This window comes from Aulonocara sp. 'chitande type north' Nkhata Bay, linkage group LG14, assembly GCF_057382095.1.
Source record: "Aulonocara sp. 'chitande type north' Nkhata Bay isolate Kocher_YH1m ecotype deep benthic linkage group LG14, A_spYH_male_GT1.1, whole genome shotgun sequence".
NCBI classification, from domain to species: domain Eukaryota; kingdom Metazoa; phylum Chordata; class Actinopteri; order Cichliformes; family Cichlidae; genus Aulonocara; species Aulonocara sp. 'chitande type north' Nkhata Bay.
In genome coordinates, this window is record NC_141357.1 from 31,299,656 (window position 1) to 31,319,173 (window position 19,518).

At 38.4% G+C, this 19,518-nt stretch overlaps 1 protein-coding gene across 1 annotated transcript in view; it reads left to right on the plus strand.

Moving 5' to 3' along the window:
- Positions 1–9,970, plus strand: part of b3glcta (beta 3-glucosyltransferase a) — an 86,866-nt gene extending 76,896 nt beyond the window's left edge. The window contains exons 12-15 of the mRNA XM_086262056.1: positions 5,303–5,402; positions 5,809–5,928; positions 6,806–6,950; positions 9,039–9,970. Coding sequence (XP_086118182.1) covers positions 5,303–5,402; positions 5,809–5,928; positions 6,806–6,950; positions 9,039–9,200 — 527 coding nt within the window. The 3' untranslated portion in view covers positions 9,201–9,970. The remainder of the gene's footprint in view (positions 1–5,302; positions 5,403–5,808; positions 5,929–6,805; positions 6,951–9,038) is intronic.
- The last annotated feature ends 9,548 nt before the right edge of the window (positions 9,971–19,518 follow it).

Sequence of the window (19,518 nt, forward strand, 5' to 3'; positions counted from 1 at the left end):
AAAAGATGCTGCATTGGCTGTTGCCAGTTTAACTCCACTGTAGGTAAAACTTGTTGTTCAGAGCTCTGGTGTAGACCCGTGCCTCCCTTCAGTCACTGTCTCCAGGCAGCTTAGCACTTTTAACAAGGATGTCTCTTGCAACCTCTCGCTGTATAGATGTAAACTGCCACTGGGTACTTGCTAGTAAATTTGTACTAGTATGATGCAGATCTGAGCCTTCCAAAGAATAAAAGCCAACCTTCTCTAGCAAAGTTACTCTCTTATCAGTGCAGTTTGGTGTTGATATGCAACCCCCATACTTGAGAGCCGCCTCATCTCCACCTCCTCGTTGTAGATAGTGGCAGGTCTCACGCACTTCTTGCTCTTAAACAAATCCAAAATGAGAGCCTTTGCTTTTCAAACACTAAACAAATAGTTCTTCTGCACTGTCAATGCTCTCAGACTTCAGACCGAAATAATTTTGATTTTTTTAAAGTCAAACTTCAACAGAAGAAAAAAAACGGTATATGCAAATCAGATTAAAGGATTTCTGGATTTCTATCATGCTGACGCCTCTGTTGGTTCTGTGACTTGCATTGGGGTTTAAAATAACTCCGCAAGAAGAATATGTAATTCTTACCTAAACAAACCTGCATCTTGTTAAATTTACTAATGCGGATGGGGAAAGTGCAGAAGTATACATCTCATAGTAGTAAAGTCTTAAATGCACAAGTTCTTAAGGTGACATAACTGGTGTACAGTTGGAGGTTGTATGTGTGAAGAGTAAAACAAGGTGACAGTGGAGTCCCATGGGCCCCCTCAGTGCACTCAACAACTTATTATGCATTGCTAATGCACATCTGTTTGGAGTAGGGCCACGCTATAGTGAAAGTAATCCTCTTTCAGTTCCCTTGAAACAGTAAAACCACATCGATTTAGAACCAGTAAAATCCAAGAGAAATCGTTAAACATGCCACTACCTGATGTATATGGAGAGTGATTGCTTTGCTTAGGGGTAATTGAAAGTGTAAAAATGCTCATACATTACTCAGTCATGTTGAATTCATTGATGGAGATGTGATTTAAATCTGGAAACTGACTTTTTTGTTTACTTGTTCTTTTGCTGCTTGTCACTATCCACAATGAGGAGGTTTCTTACCATAGACACTGTAGCATATCATGTATTATTAATGTTGTATTGACTGAAATGTTTTTTTGGTTGTCCAGTCAGAACAACATCTAAATTCATTCAGACCAAGGGAACATGATCACTATATAAAGTCTAAAATATAAATATGGCTAAATACACTGTTGATAGTGTTAAAAAGATACTGCCCAGTGCTACCCAACAGCCTCCTAGTAGATGTACTGATGGTATACATGTGAACAAATACTAGGTGTTTTTCAGTAAAGCTGACGTCTGAACTCGAGCTGACCTCTGATCAAGGCCACTGAGATTAAAACCCATCCAAGATTTTAGTAGCTGCTTCTGTTGGATGAATTTGAAAGTCTTCCATCACCTCATTATCACGTTATCAAGATATAAAATACACCATCAGCCATTTACAGTTGAGGGGTAAAAACTAAGGTGCTGCCTACTGTAGTATACACGTAGACTTCATCTACACTAGCCTAGAAAAGGTCATGAAAAGTTGTCATTAAATTGTAAGGCCGCTATAACAGATTTGTATCATCTGCTTCCAATCAAACACGTAAATGGTTGTCTAAAGCTACAGTTTGTCTTAGTTTTAGTGGGCAAGCAAGAATAAATAAAAATGGATAATTAATTGCAGAGTGTGGAAGTGTTCCTTAGTCTAGTGGATCTGATCTTACCTAAAGATTTAGATCATTTATGTTAAAGAACATTTGTTTAATTATTGCCCAAAGCAGAACTGATATTTCATGATCATTTCTCTCTAGACAATAGAACATGGGGTAAGGGTAAGACGCCATTCACAGTCTGCAGACAGCCAACCAGACAGGCCTGCAGCTGGTTGTGCTCTGACAAAAAACTGAAATTGAAGCTGTCAGGATTCTCATGGAGTTTATTCTTTTGCATAAGTCAACACATTACCTTTATTACCTAAGAGTTGGTATGACTTGCCCCTGAGTTTTACACTTTGTTCCACAAAAGGGCAGTGTTGGCCAAGTCTTTCTCCCAGGTAATCTAAAAGAAAGTGCCTCCTTCCCTTCCAATTTTGCCTTCTGTGATGGCAGCAGTCCACGGTCCATCATCAAGGCAGGGGCATCTTCAGTGATTCTGGTAAATAGCCAGATACGTAAGCTACTGTCAGTGCATAATGTCAGTCAAACAGAACTAATAATAGGATTTACATCCTGGAGGATGTACGATAGATTGGATTTCTGCAGTGTGATGTAAAAGATCTAGTAAAAGACTTTAAATGAGATTGCCCCAGCCACAAACCACGACAACAGAAAAAACCCTCACTGATTTACAGTATCTATATTTAGAAATATGCAACAGTGTCGGGTACTTATCAATATGAGGACAGTGGCCATTACGTTATTAGATAAGAATGCAGTGAAATGAGACATAAAAGGAATATATCTGTCTTAAGGAAAGGAGGAGATGATCGGTACATAAAAAATTAATTTCCATTTCTTTTGCTCATTTCTTTCTTCTTCTTTCCCAAGGCCTCAAACTTTATGCTAATGATTGCTGAGAGCATCCTTGAAGTTCATCATCGTCAGGCATCGATATGTCAAGAGTCTGTTCATCACTAACATGTGCCCTCGGAGCAAATCTTAAAGCCATATCGTGCATTTACATGTGCACAAAGAAAATGAAATGCAGCATAAGCCATCACATTTATCAAGGAAAGAGGCACAGACTGGCAGACAGAATTATTGTCAAGAGTCCAATGTAAAAACAGATCTGACATAAAATTAATTCAATCAAATCAAATCAAATCACTTTTTATTGTCACATCACATGTGCAGGCACACTGGCACAGCACATGCGAGTGAAATTCTTGTGTGCGAGCCCCACAAGCAACAGAGATGTGCAAACACAACAACACAAACGAGCAAAATACAAGAATGGCCAACCTGAAACTAATAAATATATGTACAATATATAATAGTGTATGCATTTCATTCGCATTGTCCTGAAAAACAAGTTGATAGGTTTGTAGCTTAAACCAATTCGCTGGAACGTTGAAGACAATTTAATTACACAGCAAAAGCAAAGTTCTTTATGTTTCTCGTGCACGGGAGAGAACTGGACAAACGCCGTCCCTTCGCTTGACCCCAGTTGCTCTCGCCCGCTCCCCCGTAACACTGCTCTTTTATTGAGGTCACATGAATATACATAGGTTCATTAACATATGACGCCTACATACAAACAAAGAGTACCTTGCCTGTCCGGTGTGTGTGTGTGTGTGTGTGTGTGTGTGTGTGTGTGTGTGTGTGTGTGTGTGTGTGTGTGTGTGTGTGTGTGGGGTCAGAGTGTGACCCCATAAAGACTTCCCTAAACCTGCTGGTCTGGAAGTCCAGCAGTTCCTCTAAACAAAAGGCACTTAGCCTAAAACAGACATAGATACGTTTATCCTACCACAAAACAATAAGAGAAGGTACGACCTCTCCCATGCTCCCAGGGTGTGGGTGTGAATGCCAGAACACTTTGGAATGCACACAAAGTCTCCACAGACTACTAAGGATCAAACCTCTACCAACATGACATTGATTATACAACTCTAAGCATATATGAGTAGATATTTCTAAGCATAAATGACAATCAACAATACAAATCTAACACAAGTATCCACCCAACTCAGAACTGTCTAGCTCATCATGCATCTGTCTGAAACCACAAAGAAATATTAAGTCTGGTGGAAAACCCACATCTTTACAGTATACATTTATTTTGAAAATGGAAAAATACACTCAACAGGCTGAGTTTAAAAATGTATATAGTCTGAGCAAGTGAGGCAGAGAATGATGCAAGACCTTGAAATGGAAAAGTGGCATAGGAACTTTATCAAGCAAGTACGAGTACGATTCACGGCCGAGTATGAACAAATACTTGGGTAAAAAGAAAATGTCAAAGCTGGGCCAAAGCAAAACTTTCTGTAGTATTATGTTCATATGAATGTAGCTGTGGTTGTTTGCTCTTTTCTTCTAAAGACTGCATTAAACATGAAGAAGAAAACTACTATCTATCCACGACCCTGATCTTCACTAAACTCCCACGACTAGATATAAGATTACCAGAGATCAGCGTGTTTTTGGATTTTATTCCTGTCAGCAGTTCAAGGTGTCCCTTCTTATTCTATATTCAGATACCAGCAAAAACACCTTGGGTGCCTTATAAATAAAACAGTAAGGCCTCAGTATTCTTTGTGATGCTTGCCACCAGAGATTTCCATGTCTCAGCTCTCAGCCCTGATGGTGCACATATTTGGATTCTGATGGGCATATTTCTTTGGTTTCTTTGTATTTGTTGTTTACTTCCACATCACTGTTTTTTCAGGAGTTGGCAGAAAATTTTGTTCCATCTGGCCGTCATGTCAAACTTGCCAGAGTAAAAGTTTGATCTCCGGGCTCATCATTCCAAACATACCTTGTTTTTTCTTTGAGATGTCAGAATGTAGACAAGGGCTTTCTTTTTTTCTTTCTTTTTTTTTGCTTACAAAGCTTTGTAGGACATATCTTTGCACTGAAAAGCCCAGAGAGGATTTTATTCATTGCTGTGCAATCCAAACCTTGAAGAGGTGAATCATTTTTTTTAACAGATCTTTACATGTGCGATCACCTGTTTGACCTGTGCAGTTGCTGACATGCATATGTAAAAGCAAACATACTTTTGAGGTGTCTTTGAGCAGAATGCAGAGCTGCTCTTTGTTTGCCCAAACAGTCCTCACTGCTGTCAAGTTAATGCAGAACTACAAGCAAAAGCTACAAATAAAAAGCCCTATGGTCGTGCTTATTTTTCTTACCTTCTGAAAAGGCCCCTATCGAGAGAATAAAACTCTAATTAGTTACTTTTTATCTAAACGTAGCTTGAAAATCAAGTCTCGTATGCTTTCCTAAGTTAAACATTGCTCTTTCTGTAGTTAACAACTGTGACTATTGGTTAGCTTCACTCCTTTCAAATCCAGTCCGAATAATAAATGACTATAATTTTTGTTGCTACTGCCTTGTGCCTGCGTTTGTGTGCATGAAGGCATCTGTGCATATAAATAACTGTTTATACCAACTGTGATTTTCTTCCTAACAGGGTCATTTATCTTTGTAAACCAGATGGTCAATATGTGATTAAGTCATACTGGCCATTCTGTTGATAGCATGTCTGTATTTGCAGGCCACTGTGGAAAAACATTTGCAATTCTTCAAAGATTTCTAAGCAGCGCTGTGCCGGACACAAAGTGGCTCCTCATTGTGGATGATGACACACTTATCAGGTATGTTCTTGTCATTTGGAAATGTGTTTGTTTGGGATTTTTGTGGCCTAAACTCTGACTGTTTGACTGACATTTATTCATAAAATTTCTACCAGATTCTGTCTTAGCTGTGAAAAGGTTGAAAGAGAGAGACGCTCGGAATGAAGTCACTTTGTAAAAATGAGTTCTAGAGATATTACCATCCTATCAAACATCTAAAAAGCTCAGCATACAACTTCATGTCCAGCTGGCTTCACTTTCTGTCACGTTGCCTCTTCATTTGGAAGCCTCTGGGTGTTTAAAATAGCCTGAGGGAGCGCAGTTAATTCTCCCTCTAGATGAATAGTTTTTTAGGTGTGTAGGCACCAGAATGTGCGTATGATGATGATGATGAGTGTGTGATTAGTTTGAACTGTGCTTCCTCCAGCATTCCCAGACTGCAAGTCTTGCTGAGCTGTTATGACTCCTCTGAACCAGTGAGTCTGGGGGAGCGATACGGCTATGGCTTGAGCCAAGGTGGCTACAGTTACATAACAGGAGGTGGTGGGTGAGTTAGTTTCACTGCTCAAATGCTCTGGGAATGATGATGATAGAAGATTCAGGGGCAGCAGAGGAACTATAAAGTGTGTAATAAAAAAAACGTAATCTGTAATTTACAGATAAACCCTTTCAATTTAGTTTAAAAGTGTGGTGCTCCCCTAAGGGAAATGAGTTTGGAGACTGCATTGCAGTAAAAGAACTCAATAAAAATATGAAATAAAACCCCACTGAATCACAAATGGCCATCAGTTGTTAAAGCAGGTGAAAGAAAAACACCCAGAATTTAATTAAAAATCTGATTTTAGTGCCATTTTGCTTACATCAGATGTAAGATCATAAAGTGGGCAAAAAGCAAAAGTGGTAGTTCACTTTTATTTCGACAGCACAAATCTCACCTATTTGGCAAAATCTGTGCTTTAGATACCTCTTGAGCTGTGAGTGAGCTGTGTGAGAAACTCCATTTAGGAACACTTCAGTTGCTGTGACACTTCACAACACTATAGCTGCCAGTTTTCTGAAGAATAATATCTAAAAAAAAAAGACCCATTCTGAGTGGCAATGAGCGATTTTTCTGTCAGCTTAATATTCATTTTGTCATCTGTAATTGTTTCTCTTTTCATTGAATTGTCGCATCATTGTTACGCAGAGCCAATTTATATGAAAAAACCCATCTCGCTCTCAGCTCATAATTTTACTCTATTCTATTGCCCTCCCCCTCAATTGAATGAAACACGCATAATGGACCTTAAAATGATAGTGGAAAGGCATGCATATATAATTTCCTGGCAAAAAAAAATTCCTTCTAAATTGATCATTTACACTTCAGATAAGTGTGTTATGTGTGTCTTTTACATGCCTTTTTGTATGTTTATGCGTTGCTGCAGTATGGTGTTCAGCAGGGAAGCTGTGGTGCGACTTCTTAAGAGTGGCTGCAAGTGCTACAGCAATGACGCGCCAGATGACATGGTGCTGGGCATGTGCCTCAATGCTCTTGGACTTCCTGTCACACATAGTCCTCTCTTCCACCAGGTTGTAATCATACTCTCACAATACATTCTTTTTTGTGTGAAGAATATAAGGATTTTTTTTTATGTCAATAATCTTTTTTTCTTTAATGAAAAATCTCTTCAGGTATAACGATAAAGGAGATTTTACATTGAGATATGTGATGACTTTTAAGGAACAGACCGTGCAAAGGAAGCCACATTTCTTTTTAGGTGTTTCAGCCTCATCATCTGCAGGCAGACTGAGAACTGGCTGATGTCTGATTTTCAAAAGCCCTGTACACCTACGCAGGATTTTTTTTTTTTTTTTTCTGGTTGATTAGGCACTGCATATGCTAAAGTAATTTTCTATCACAGGTTCTGTAATTTCAAGCTAGTGAACGATGAAACCATCCACATTAGAGTTTGTACTTCTGAAAGTGTGATGCAGTCTGAACCTCATATTTACCATCCTTTTCTCCTGGTTCATTTAGGTAAGCTGAGCTCTTAGAAAATTCCTAGTTGTAATTATGGGTGCGTTGATGTGGACTGTACTTACAAATCAGAAACCGGTAATTACAGCATCACTAATATAAACGTGCAATGCTCATCAATACGCCTGAATGAAGGGGGTGCTACGCAGACAGGTTGGGTGACAGCATGGGGGCATAAACACAGGAAGAGAATAGCTGAGGTTGAGGATACTGTTGACTGATATGTCACGGCATGTCAAATACATAAGACTGGAATGTCCACCAGCAACCAGTAGTGAGCTACAAAGCTACGGGTGACAAGCAGAGCGCTTAACATGTGAATAGGACTTACTGTGGGTAGAAGCAGTCCTGTGGGATTTCTAGGGTATGTCCACCCTTCTCAGTGATAAAAACATATTTACACTTCACAGGATATTGATCTTTTTTATCCAGCAATGCTTTGCTGAAAGTGGCAAGACAGAAAGAAATTGGAAGACTTATAGCAGTCTCCAAAACAGCTAGATAGCCTTTTTCCAAAAAGAATAACAGGAGATTTTTTTCCTTTGACTTGCTGTCTTCCTGTTATGTTTTAGTGACACCTTCAGAAACAAGGCAGAGTACAATTGCACTGGTGCTTCTGCGGTCGGGCATCATTACAGATGCGTGTGTTTAGGTCAAACAGTCAAAAAAAGGAAGAAAGCGAAATCGTTCATCCTTGCAAAATCATTTTCATATCATCTCATTTCCATGACATTGCTGTTTGCCTGATGTTATCCAAACATAGCTATGGTTGAGAAGAAGAAGCTCTAAAATGTTGCTAATACCATGTGTGATTATGTAACTGTGTTAAATCGGTTTTTAGACCACTTAATTTCCTACTGCTTCTTCACTTCAACGTGTACATCATGTGTGTACATTGACAGATGATATTTATATAATCTGCCAAAAGCTTATGTATAGGCCCGATGTGAAGTATTCTTCTGCTCAGATCCCCAGGAGTATAAACATATACTTATAAAATCTCGTCATGTACATTTCATAATCTATAAATAACTCATGTTTCGTCTTTACATGCAGTTTTCTTCTTTCCAGTCTTAAGTCTGTCTTTTTTTTTTATTCACCATGTGAGGGAGTATAGCAGGCATATATATACCTATATACAGGTAGGGTGCCAACAGGGCACCACAGACAGTGGGCATAAAATATGCCTATAGAGTGGCACGTCATGCATTCATAGATAAGCACATCTCTTTGTAGGTCACACATTTCTTGTGAGATTCCAGTGTTACTAGAGCCAATCAAAATCACATGTATTGCTCTAGTACATGGGAGAAGGGGACAAAAGGCTGTGCAGTCTGACATAAAACAAAAGGGCCTGCTGATTCCAGGTGGGAGGTGATTGTTTCACATCCAAAAGTGCATTTAAACCTGTGCATTTGCTGCTCTGATATTACAAAATGGCTTTAAGTCATTTCTCACAATCGTGAAAAAGTTAAATGTCAAATGAGTCGCTACACCACAAGCATGCATGACCTATAATTAGACATCGTAAGTGTTACTTTCTCTATTTTCAGGAGGCATCTGAACAGAAACTCGTGCTTTCATACCTTTTCTGAGACAGCTTCCAAATATAAATTACCATGCTTAATCTTACCTTTCAGGCACGCCCAGAGGACTATGCCAGAGACTTCCTAGCTCACCAGGTGCCCATCTCTTTTCATAAACACTGGAACATTGACCCCATTGCTGTCTTCAACAAATGGCTTAAGGATGACTTCACAGCAAGTCAAGATGAACTGAAAAGTGGAAAAACTGAACTATAATGAATTTAAGCACATAAACTAGCCTGTATGAATACTTTTATATGTATATACAGTGTGTGTATGTCGAGTGATGGGAAAATTATCAGTTCACAGATGTAAATGTTTTGTTTTGTTTTTTTGTAATGTTGATGTTGAGCTGTTATAAAGAAGGACCATGCGAGCATGTGTCCGTGATTTAATATTTGAGTGTTTTCATGACTGAGTTGCATGTTATGGTTGCTGTCAAATTTGGGAATATGTGTATATTTATATCTTAATCTAATACCTTATAGAGGAGCATATCGTTTCTTTGGAGAAATGGTGTCTTTTACAATGATCACTAATGTTGTACAATGTGCTCTATTTTGTCATAAAGGCATTAATATTTCAAAATATTTTGCTTTTTGCTTTCATTTGGGACCTATTGCAGGATTTAGTCTAACTGGGCAATGTATAAATGATGAGGTTGTTAAAGGTTAATTAATGCTATGACTAAGATGGCAAAACTACAATATGAGCAGTCTCTTCTGTGCAGCTACAAAGCAGCGTGAATTCTCTCAGAAGCATTGTGAAAATTTGTGCCCTTAAAATGTTTACTTTTTAAAAGAGTCCTACTGTGCACAGACAACAGACAAACATCTTATTTTTAAACTTGTCTATTTACATTGTGGGTTTTTTTCATAATCATCTATTTCTCAAGGTGTTCTCCTTCCTCATAGAGACACAGGCACACAATTTCATTGCCATACTAACATAAAGAAGGTATTAAGAATAAATGTATTATTTAACAACATCAAAACCAATTCATTTTCATTTTTTGTCTATCTCCTAATTAATTGGTGGACTAAGTAATTTGCTGACTATTATTAAAGGTCTTTGAAAGACCTTGAGCATGCAGTTGAAAAATTAAACTTTTCCTCTACTGGCTGTTTGCCAACTTGAAAAATTAGCTGTAATGTTTCATTCTCAAAACACTCGGAGTGACTAGTAACGGCCAAAAAAGCTTTAGAAGACCGGTGGGTTATGAAAGGCTCGATATTTATTACGCTCGGCTAATGAAAATCTGAAATGTTAATAAAGGAAAACTCATTACCATCTCTCAAATGCACACTGTAAAACAGAAGATGTTCCTCTCTTTACAGATCTTTTCTGCACTAAGGTGCTAAATTTACACCGTCCTAATAGCACAGCGGGCTGGTGCAAGTTCATGAAAAGTCTAATGGCTTCAGGCATTTGAAACAGTGCAATAACTCAAGCAGACATCCTCTAACACACCTATGAATTGTAACCTATTTGCAGGAAACAAATTAAATTCCTAGTGGGACTCACCCACACATGGAGTGATGAGTGATGGTGAAATGGTGCTGTGCTCAGAGGGAAATCCTCTGTGTAATTCAGAATAGTATGTCAGCAGCAATATTCTGGCCAGGTTCAACTTTGTCAGGTGGTGAATTTTGCTTTTTTGGCTTGTCTAAAACATTGAACTAGATGGATGACATTCTCCAATGCCATGTTAAGCTTGCATCAATGAATTTACAGGATACTACTGAAGTTACATACTCAAACCCTTTTAAAAGAAATTTAACCAAAACACCTTGGGTAATCCTAAACTGTAACCTCCCCTGAAGAAAAATCCAGTTTTTACTGGAAAAACCGACATGATTTAGGATCCTCAGAGGTAATAGTTGTACAGTCTACAGAGTTGAGTCAAAACCTTGCTTGAAACATCAGCTTTAAAACTAGAAACATTGCAGAAAGATGGCCATGGAGTCAATGCTGGGAAAACAAATCAATATCTGGATGTTTGGAGGCAGGTGATGGTTCATTGCCTCAATTTTGCCAAAAGCATTTGGTTAAAATCCATTACAACACTTATTTACACAATTAAAGATATATATTGTAAATTCCTGGGTTTAAAAATTACATTTTAAAATGATTTAAGCTATTGAAAGAATGTAAAGAAACAGCTGCCATGACTTAATATTCAAAGCATGTATGTATTGTTTTGGGGCTGTATCAGCTCAAGTTGAACGAGGGCTGAGCTGTATTTTGATGTAATATCTCTTTGTATCACAAGATGGCGTGATGAATCGGTGTAACCTATTTTTAAGCATGCAAGATGTTAAGAACACATTATTTCCACCACAGTCTGAAAATGGAAAAGCCTGTTTCCATTTTCCAAACGGGAGTATCTGAAAATACGTAAAGGTTAAGCAGCAGCGCATATCTGAAAAACACTATAACACACCAGCTAGGAAAAGACTGCCCCCTGGTGGCTGAGATTATAGTGAAAATTTTGCAAAGAATAACAAAAAGTATGTTTAACGTTACCATACATTACATACATTTCTTGGAAAAAAAGGTTTTTTATATATAAAACCATAGCATTTATACTGTAAGTGACTCATTAACAACAGATAGGAATATTCTATTTTATGTTTACACAAAGCTAGCCAGTAAAACCATTTAGGCAGTCATCCCATAGGGCTGCAATGCATTGTATTAACACTGATAATGGCAATTATTATAATTATAATTATGCTCATCAAGCAATGATAATTTCTGATGATGTGCGGTTTGCTGTTGCTTTTCTCAGTACATTTAAGGAGGAGCAGAACTATCTCGAGCCCATCTGAATATTGAGGGAATCTGTGATATATATTATAACTATGGCCTTGATCTCACACTCTCTTTTTGCACCTATTTATATTTATATCTCCCTTTTAAGCCGTTCATTGAACAGAAGGTTTAGCTCGTCACAAAATTCACTGTCTTCTCATATCTTTGTAAAGACACATGGCCACATTATTCATAAAGCTTTATTTGAATAGAAGCTTTTGTGAACCATAAAGGGTTCCGGTTGGAGAGGGTGTTGAATTTTCTTCCTGGGATTCACTGTGCCCATCAGGGCCACCAAAGTGGAGCGGATGAAAGAGCTGCTGCAGTTACATCTCATCTCATATCTCTGTCATAGTCGTGTCTGCTGAGGCTTTTATCATCACTCACTTTTCTCATTTGTTGTCAGCCTGTTTTCCATCCCTTCAGAAGAACAACAGTGCCTGCAGTGATTCTTCTTACATAGTTACAATACTTTTTTTTTTTGCCAGTTGCAGTGAGTTAAAATAAAGCCTTGGGAGCCATCTGCTCTTAAACATAACACCCATATTTAAGTTGTTGCATTGTAGCTTTTCGACCTTGAACATATTAGTTAAAATAGCTTATTTGTCATGTATAACACTGAAGTTGTTTTCTATCAGTAAACTTGGCTGTAGAGTCACTTTGTATTATATATTTTTTTTATTTCTATAACAAAAAACTTACTATAATGTTTGTGTTCCTTCCTTTTTTGTGAGTTATTAACTGACCCCTCTTTTATAGTGATTTACAGGATGACTTGCAAGTAATTTATGCTTGCAGGTCACATTAATGACACAAATGTAATATCTGCCAAACTGAATCTTTTAACAAAATTACAGCCAGCGAAAAGGTCAGGTTGAGAGGGCAAGGAGATTTATTAATATGGTAACTCATGATTTCTTAATGTTTCTTTCCTTAAAGTGCGACCATGCACATCTCTTTCACTCCCTCTCTCTTTCTGTTTCAGACATAGACAGCCAGAAATTAATGTTACATGTTATAAGGACTGGAATTTATATATGCATATATACAGATGCATCATAGGTGTCTCTTATTCAGGCTTTACTGACTCTATCTAAATGAATTTGATTATATACGCATTATTATGCATTCAGAAAGTGTTCCTTAGCAGAAGTCATCTGTTTGCTTGTCCATTTAGAATAAGACAATCAAAATAATAATGAATGTTGGCGTGTCTGGCAAATGAATTATTTTTATGTATATGTATAATTCAGCTCTGCACAGTAAGGATAATATGATTGAGCCTGGGCAATTTCTCAAGATAAATTCAGTGTCAAATTACAATACTGAGCCTGAGATGGGCCTCTTGAAAAAAAGAGAGAGCGGATGGTAGAGGAGATGTTGAACTTGTGCATATGTGCCAGGAAACAGGCAGGTGCAGTAAAAGGCAGGCCAAGGACAAGTGTTGAAAGTCAAAATCTTACCAGCTCTTAACCATCAGTTATGCAAGAGTGGTTTTATAGCTGATCCAACAGTAAAATAAATAGTATGCTGTCATGTGTCGAGCTACTGATAGCTATTAAAATATTTCCGAATGCTTCTCATCCGCCAGCTGCCTGCTCTAAGAGAAGATTAGATTATATCAAATAAGCTTTATTGTCCTTGCAGGGAAATTTGTCTTACACAAAAGATGGATGGAAGGCACAGTAGCAAGGACACAAAAACAGTAAAATAATATCAAGCAACAATGCAAAACAGAAGCATATATGACCCCAAAATTGCAATTAATGATATATGTGATGGGGAAAAAATCAGCCAATTACAGTAAATAACCACTCAACATAAACAAATGGATAAAAGAAAGGAAATAAAGAAAAATAGGAATGCCATACACGTGTGTTTGTGCAGTGGAGACCGAGACTATCACTCTGAGTTAATCAGTTTTATTGGCAGGGGAACAACACACCCGCTGTCTCTGTTCAGGCTGCAGTATGGGACACCGTGTTGTCTGCTTTGTGGGGGGAGATGGTATTCGCTGTCCAAGAGGTAAGTGGAGTATAAGGAGGTAAGCGTGCATGTGTTTTTGAGCGTTTGTATCTACAATTTCATCATAGGGTGTATATCTTCAAAGCTTAATGCATTAACATGGAGCAAACAGCTGGGGCAAAAGGTAAACATACAAAAAAAATATGTAATCTACAATGTTCCTCACGATAGCCCAGTAACACCCAAGTACTCCAGTACAGTGTAATGTGCATTGGTTCCCATATATTTTAGATTGTAAACCACTAAAATATTATAAGTTGCAAACTAACAAGAGTAAATCTCTAAAATGGCCTTTCTTGCTCTCTTTATTTTCCCTCTTATAATCTTAAATTCATCACTGTGAACCAAAACCTTCAGCTCCCACCTGCTCCAATGGCTCAGCTTCTCACAGGTTTTCCTACTCTTGGCTCTGCACAATGTCATCCCAGGGACAGATCCCTAGCTGTGAGCCTGGCAGTCCCACCCACCTGCTGTTCAGGTCTTCCGTTTGTCAAGGGCTGCCAATCAAAAGAAAGTTGGAGTAAAGAGAAGGTGGCTTCAAAGAGAAAAGAGGTAAAATCCTTTCTTTGAGACAGAGGATTAGCTTCTCAAGGGGCTCCTCAAAAGTGCTGTATAAAATAAATAAGCATTATTTTGAACTGTGAATCATGCAAAGCAGCAAAGCAAAACAGAGGTTTGTTTTCCTGCAGTCATGTGAAAAAGAAAGTTTTCACAGGATTCTATGCAGTCATGTGGAAAACTGAGTACAGCGTTAATTATATCCATGAGAATGAAGATGGTAAATATTAGACAGGCCCAAGTCCATCATTCTACACTGAGAAAGATTATTCACCAGTGAAATAAATTCAAGACAGTTGTCAATCTTAATGAAGTTGCTGTTCCAGCAAATTCACCCAGTGGTCAGACAGTGCAGTTCTCAGAGAAACTGCAAAAAATCCACTAGCTACAGCTCTGCCTCAGTTTGAATTTTAAAGTTCATGACAGTACAATTAGAAAAAAAAACTGAACAGCTGTGGTGTGTTTGAAAAATTTGTCGGGAAAAAGCTTCTTCTCTCTAAAAGAACAAGGAGCCCAACTCAGGTTTGCAAAGTTTCATCTGAAGAAACTATAAAACTTTTGGGACCGGGTCCTGTGGATAGAGAAGAAAACTGTTTGACCAAAACGCACAACAATACATTTGGCATAAACTGGTATACCAGCACAAACCAACTGTGAAGTATCGTGATACAGGATTGATCATTTGGGCTTGATTTGCAGTTACATGGCCTGGGTCACTCTATATGCCAACGTTTTCTAGGTACAAATATGAGGCCATCTGTCTGACAGGTGAAGTTGATTGGTGATTGTAACCACGCTGTTGTAAAAGCAATTTTACAACAGCGTGGGTGAAAAAGAAAAAATCTAAGTGGTGCAATGGCTCAGTCAAAGTGCAGATTTTACCTGATTTTCATCTTTCAAAAATCACACATCACATTTAAATTATACAGTTTCCTGTCCCATATTTGAAGTCTCAAGCAGCTCAAAACCAACCAGATTGTAGCTCAAAAAGCTCCTGCTATAAAAGAAATTGTGCTTGGAGGAACTCTCTTTTCAAAATTGTATTTATTCACATACAGTATAGACTGAAGTCCTAATGACATGGATGATCAATGTGTAGTGTTTTGCACGCATTTGTTAAAAGGTTACAAGGGTCTGAGCAAATCTGACAGCAGCTCTGTCGATAGTCACGGGTTTAGCAACAACGTTAACTCTAAGAAGCTTATTTTGTTAAGTGAAATAAGAGTAGGAGTTCTGGATTATATGAGATTTCGCCACTAGCTCCAGAAACTGTATGAGCATCACACCCTGCACGGGGGTGTGACATGCCTGCAGGATTAGTCAGAAAGGTGCAATCCTGTGAGCCAGACCATAATATATTTGTATACTGCACTTGAATCAATAAATATGACCTGTGGTTTCACTGGTACTTCATATAGAGTTAGTGTATATGCCCTTGGACTAATTTTGCCTTTAAATTTTTCCATCCTAACAGTGGCACCTGTAAAGCATCTCCAATTCCAAGGGTAGTGACCCTGCCTGAGTTATTCGATATTCAGGCAGTGTGTTATAATATTACTGCTTTGAAATGGTGCAAGCATAGCCAGTCATGAAATAAAAAGTGCAAAGCATCTCCATGTGCAGGTGCTTCGGTACAGCAACTGCTCCTGAAGCATGGTGTAATGAACTAGTCAGATTTCCTCCCACATGCGTTAACCCTCGTTTATCTTTCAGGCACAGGATGTAGAGAAAAATGGCCACCTGTTCACGTTCATCTCTGCATGAAATGTAACCATTTCGTGAGGTGTGGGTAAGTCAGAGTGGCATAGCTCTGCAGATATATAGTATTTAATAAGAGAAGAAAAGTCTGGAAATACTGCACTACTAACACACATAAATCTGAGTATAGACAGCCCCCCTCCTGTGGCTCTCCCTTCTCTGGACTATACACCTTCCATCATGTGTGCTGAAAGGTCACTACTGACTTTTGCATCGCATGGCATTCAGCTTTGCTCTTCCATGTAAAAGCCCTTTGCTTAACCTACCATGCCAACACAGGATGTTTCTCGCATGGACCTTTTTTTCTTCTTTATCCTGCTTTATTTTACTCACCCAGTCTGGTTCAAAAGTCTTCTGTCACAGACTAGATTTTCTAAAACTTGAAAAGAGGCTAAAGAAGGTGCAAGAGATCCTCTCAAACCATTTGAATACACAGTATGCTGATAGGGTATTGGGGAATATTCAATATTTGGTATTATATTTTATGTTAATAAATTTAAAGCAACCATTTAAATATCTCAATAGCAATTTTAGTTTGCTTTGTTATATTTATATTAATCCTTCCCTAATTAATGAATAAGGAAATAATGAGTGGGTTGTTGGTGAAGTAGGAAATGTGACAATTATTAGTGCAATTATTGCTGCCTTCATCTGCTTTAGTCACTCGTGAGCAAAAAGTGCACTCAGCCATTTCTAAACATTGCTTATGTTTAGCAAATTCATAGATGAAATATTAGTGTCACTGTACAAAAAAAGCAAACAAACAAAAACATTGCTAACCAATGACATTATTTTTTTTCCATAGTGGAAAATCACAGTGTGGTTCTTTAGATCATAGATCTCCTATTGAGCCAAAATGATCTGTATGATTTGTACATGTAGTTTTTGATAATAAAGCAGACTTTGACTTTGACAACACAGTTAAAAACATTATTCTTGAACAGTGTATAATGGCTACTTAATTACATTTGTGAATGGTTTAGTAATCATGGTGTACGATGAATAACAAAACCTTGTAACCTGAAGCCCTTTAGCAAGAATAATATGGTGTCATGCCAGAGGGGAGAGCTGTTTCGAACCAGTGTGCTAAGTACATTTTTTAAAAGGACCTAATGCCAACAGGAACAATTCCAGATAATATAGAACTGCAAGCAGAGGTGCCACCAGACAAGGCAACCAACTCCTAGAGGCCCCAGGCCAATGAGCACCCCCCGTGGGGCTGAAGTTACAGCAGTTTACCACTACTGTAATGTTGAATGATGAAATGCTGCTACTCTAGGCGTCACTGTGGTGAGCTAAGTGAGACACTTGAATAATGTAACTTCTGCTAGCATCACATCAGTCGTTTTGTTTACTTTTGACCTTTTAGTTAACCTAACTAGGATGGTAGCCTAATGAATGAGTCCAAAGTGTGCAATTTATTATTATTGGTAGACTGCTGGGTGGAGGGGCCCCCTATTAGTCTTTTCTTAGGGGCCCAACAGACTCTAGGATCGCCACTGACTGCAGGTTGGACTTGGCTGCAACTACCAACTATTTTTGGTATGTTGACGTTAACTCTGAGTTAATTACTGCTTCTCTTGAAGCTCGGCAGGCTACACAGAAGCAGTTGGGCTTTCATGAAAATACGCTGTGATGATGGCTTCATACAAAGAAAGCAAACCACGTGAACACTCTTGCGCTGTATGTTGACAGTTATTGGCAAATAAGACACAGCATGGTAGCTAGAACTGAATACAATACCTTTTATGCACTAGGCCTGCTGGTGCATTGTCTGGTCCTTATTAATATTCCAGTGCTTGTATCATCTGCTTATAGTTTGTTTGTTTCATTATAATATGGTTTACAGTTTATGATCATATATCAATTGTGAGATATGTTTTTAATATATGCACCTTTATGCATATTTTTCATTTTATATGAATGTCTGTAAACCCTTTGTACTTGTACCACCAGAGTCCTGCTATTCTTAGCCTAGTGAGCCTATCCGGAGCTGTATTCAATGACGTCCTCCCCGAGAATATGGTAAAAGCCTTCTATAGTAATAAAATGTCAAATAAGGAACTACTGCTGTCATTATTTTTATAAGCAGGATATAGTTTTATATTTCATTCAGGTTACTTTGCAGCCACTTTATATTTTGACTGATCACAGTGTTCACATACTAATTAACTGTACAAGTCTGTGACGGAGACAAGTGGTTCAAATTGTTTGTAGTGGAAAAAAATATTTCCCTTGAGTGTTTGCATCTTCAGTTTCACCATGTGATAAATGTGAAAGAATAATTATGATGAATCCTCAAGTGTGTTTGAAATTTTAATCTGAGCAACGAAACTGTCAGTGGTTCCTACATAGGCGCAAAAAGAAAAACAGTTAACAGACACTCGCAGAGTTTTGTTCCTCGTTAGAGTTAATATAACAATAATAAGGATGTACAGGGATACATTTACTGTCATTCCATTTAAATGTTCTTATCAGTGCAGTGTTTCTATAGTAAAATGTTCCAATCATCATTTGCATGACCTAAATTGCCAGTAGTGCAAATATAGTATCCGAATGGTCTCCATTATTATCGCTCTAGTCGCATAAAAATCAGGCCTTATGTAAATTTATACAACAGTGATAAAGCTAGAGTGCTGAAAGTTTCAAAAGATCAGTTCAGAAGAGAGAAAACCTAATCAAGCGTGACATTTAAAGTACAATGAAGCTGTTGATTCATCTGTCCTTTCATGCAGTGACTTTGAAGGCAGACACAGATGGCCTCCACTTTTGTTTTATGAAGTTATCTGTATGTGCTTAATATTCGTTCTCACTTCCGTTTGCTTAGCTGTTTCAACTCAAAGATGTGTTACTGTATGAGTCCAGGTTCTTTGGAATACTCTACAGCTAGCAGCTTTGTTAGACCACACTTGTGCACAGCAGTACTTCTTACAGAAGTGCCATCAGAATGCTAATTCACTCACAGTGTCTGTGTTAATTTAGTGATGTTCTTTGTTTACGATTTTAGTACTTCTGGTTCTAAAATTCCATCCATCCATTCGCTTCCGCTTATCCTTTTCAGGGTCGCGGGGGGCGCTGGAGCCTATCCCAGCTGTCATAGGGCGAGAGGCAGGGTACACCCTGGACAGGTCGCCAGTCTGTCGCAGGGCCAACACACAGGGACAGACAACCATTCGCACTCACATTCATTCGAACATTCACACCTAGTGACAATTTGGATTAATCAATTAACCTATCCCCACAAGCTGCATGTCTTTGGACGGTGGGAGGAAGCCGGAGTACCCGGAGGGAACCCACGCAAACACGGGGAGAACATACAAACTCCACACAGAAAGACCCCAGCCTGATGGTGGAATTGAACTCAGGACCGTCTTGCTGT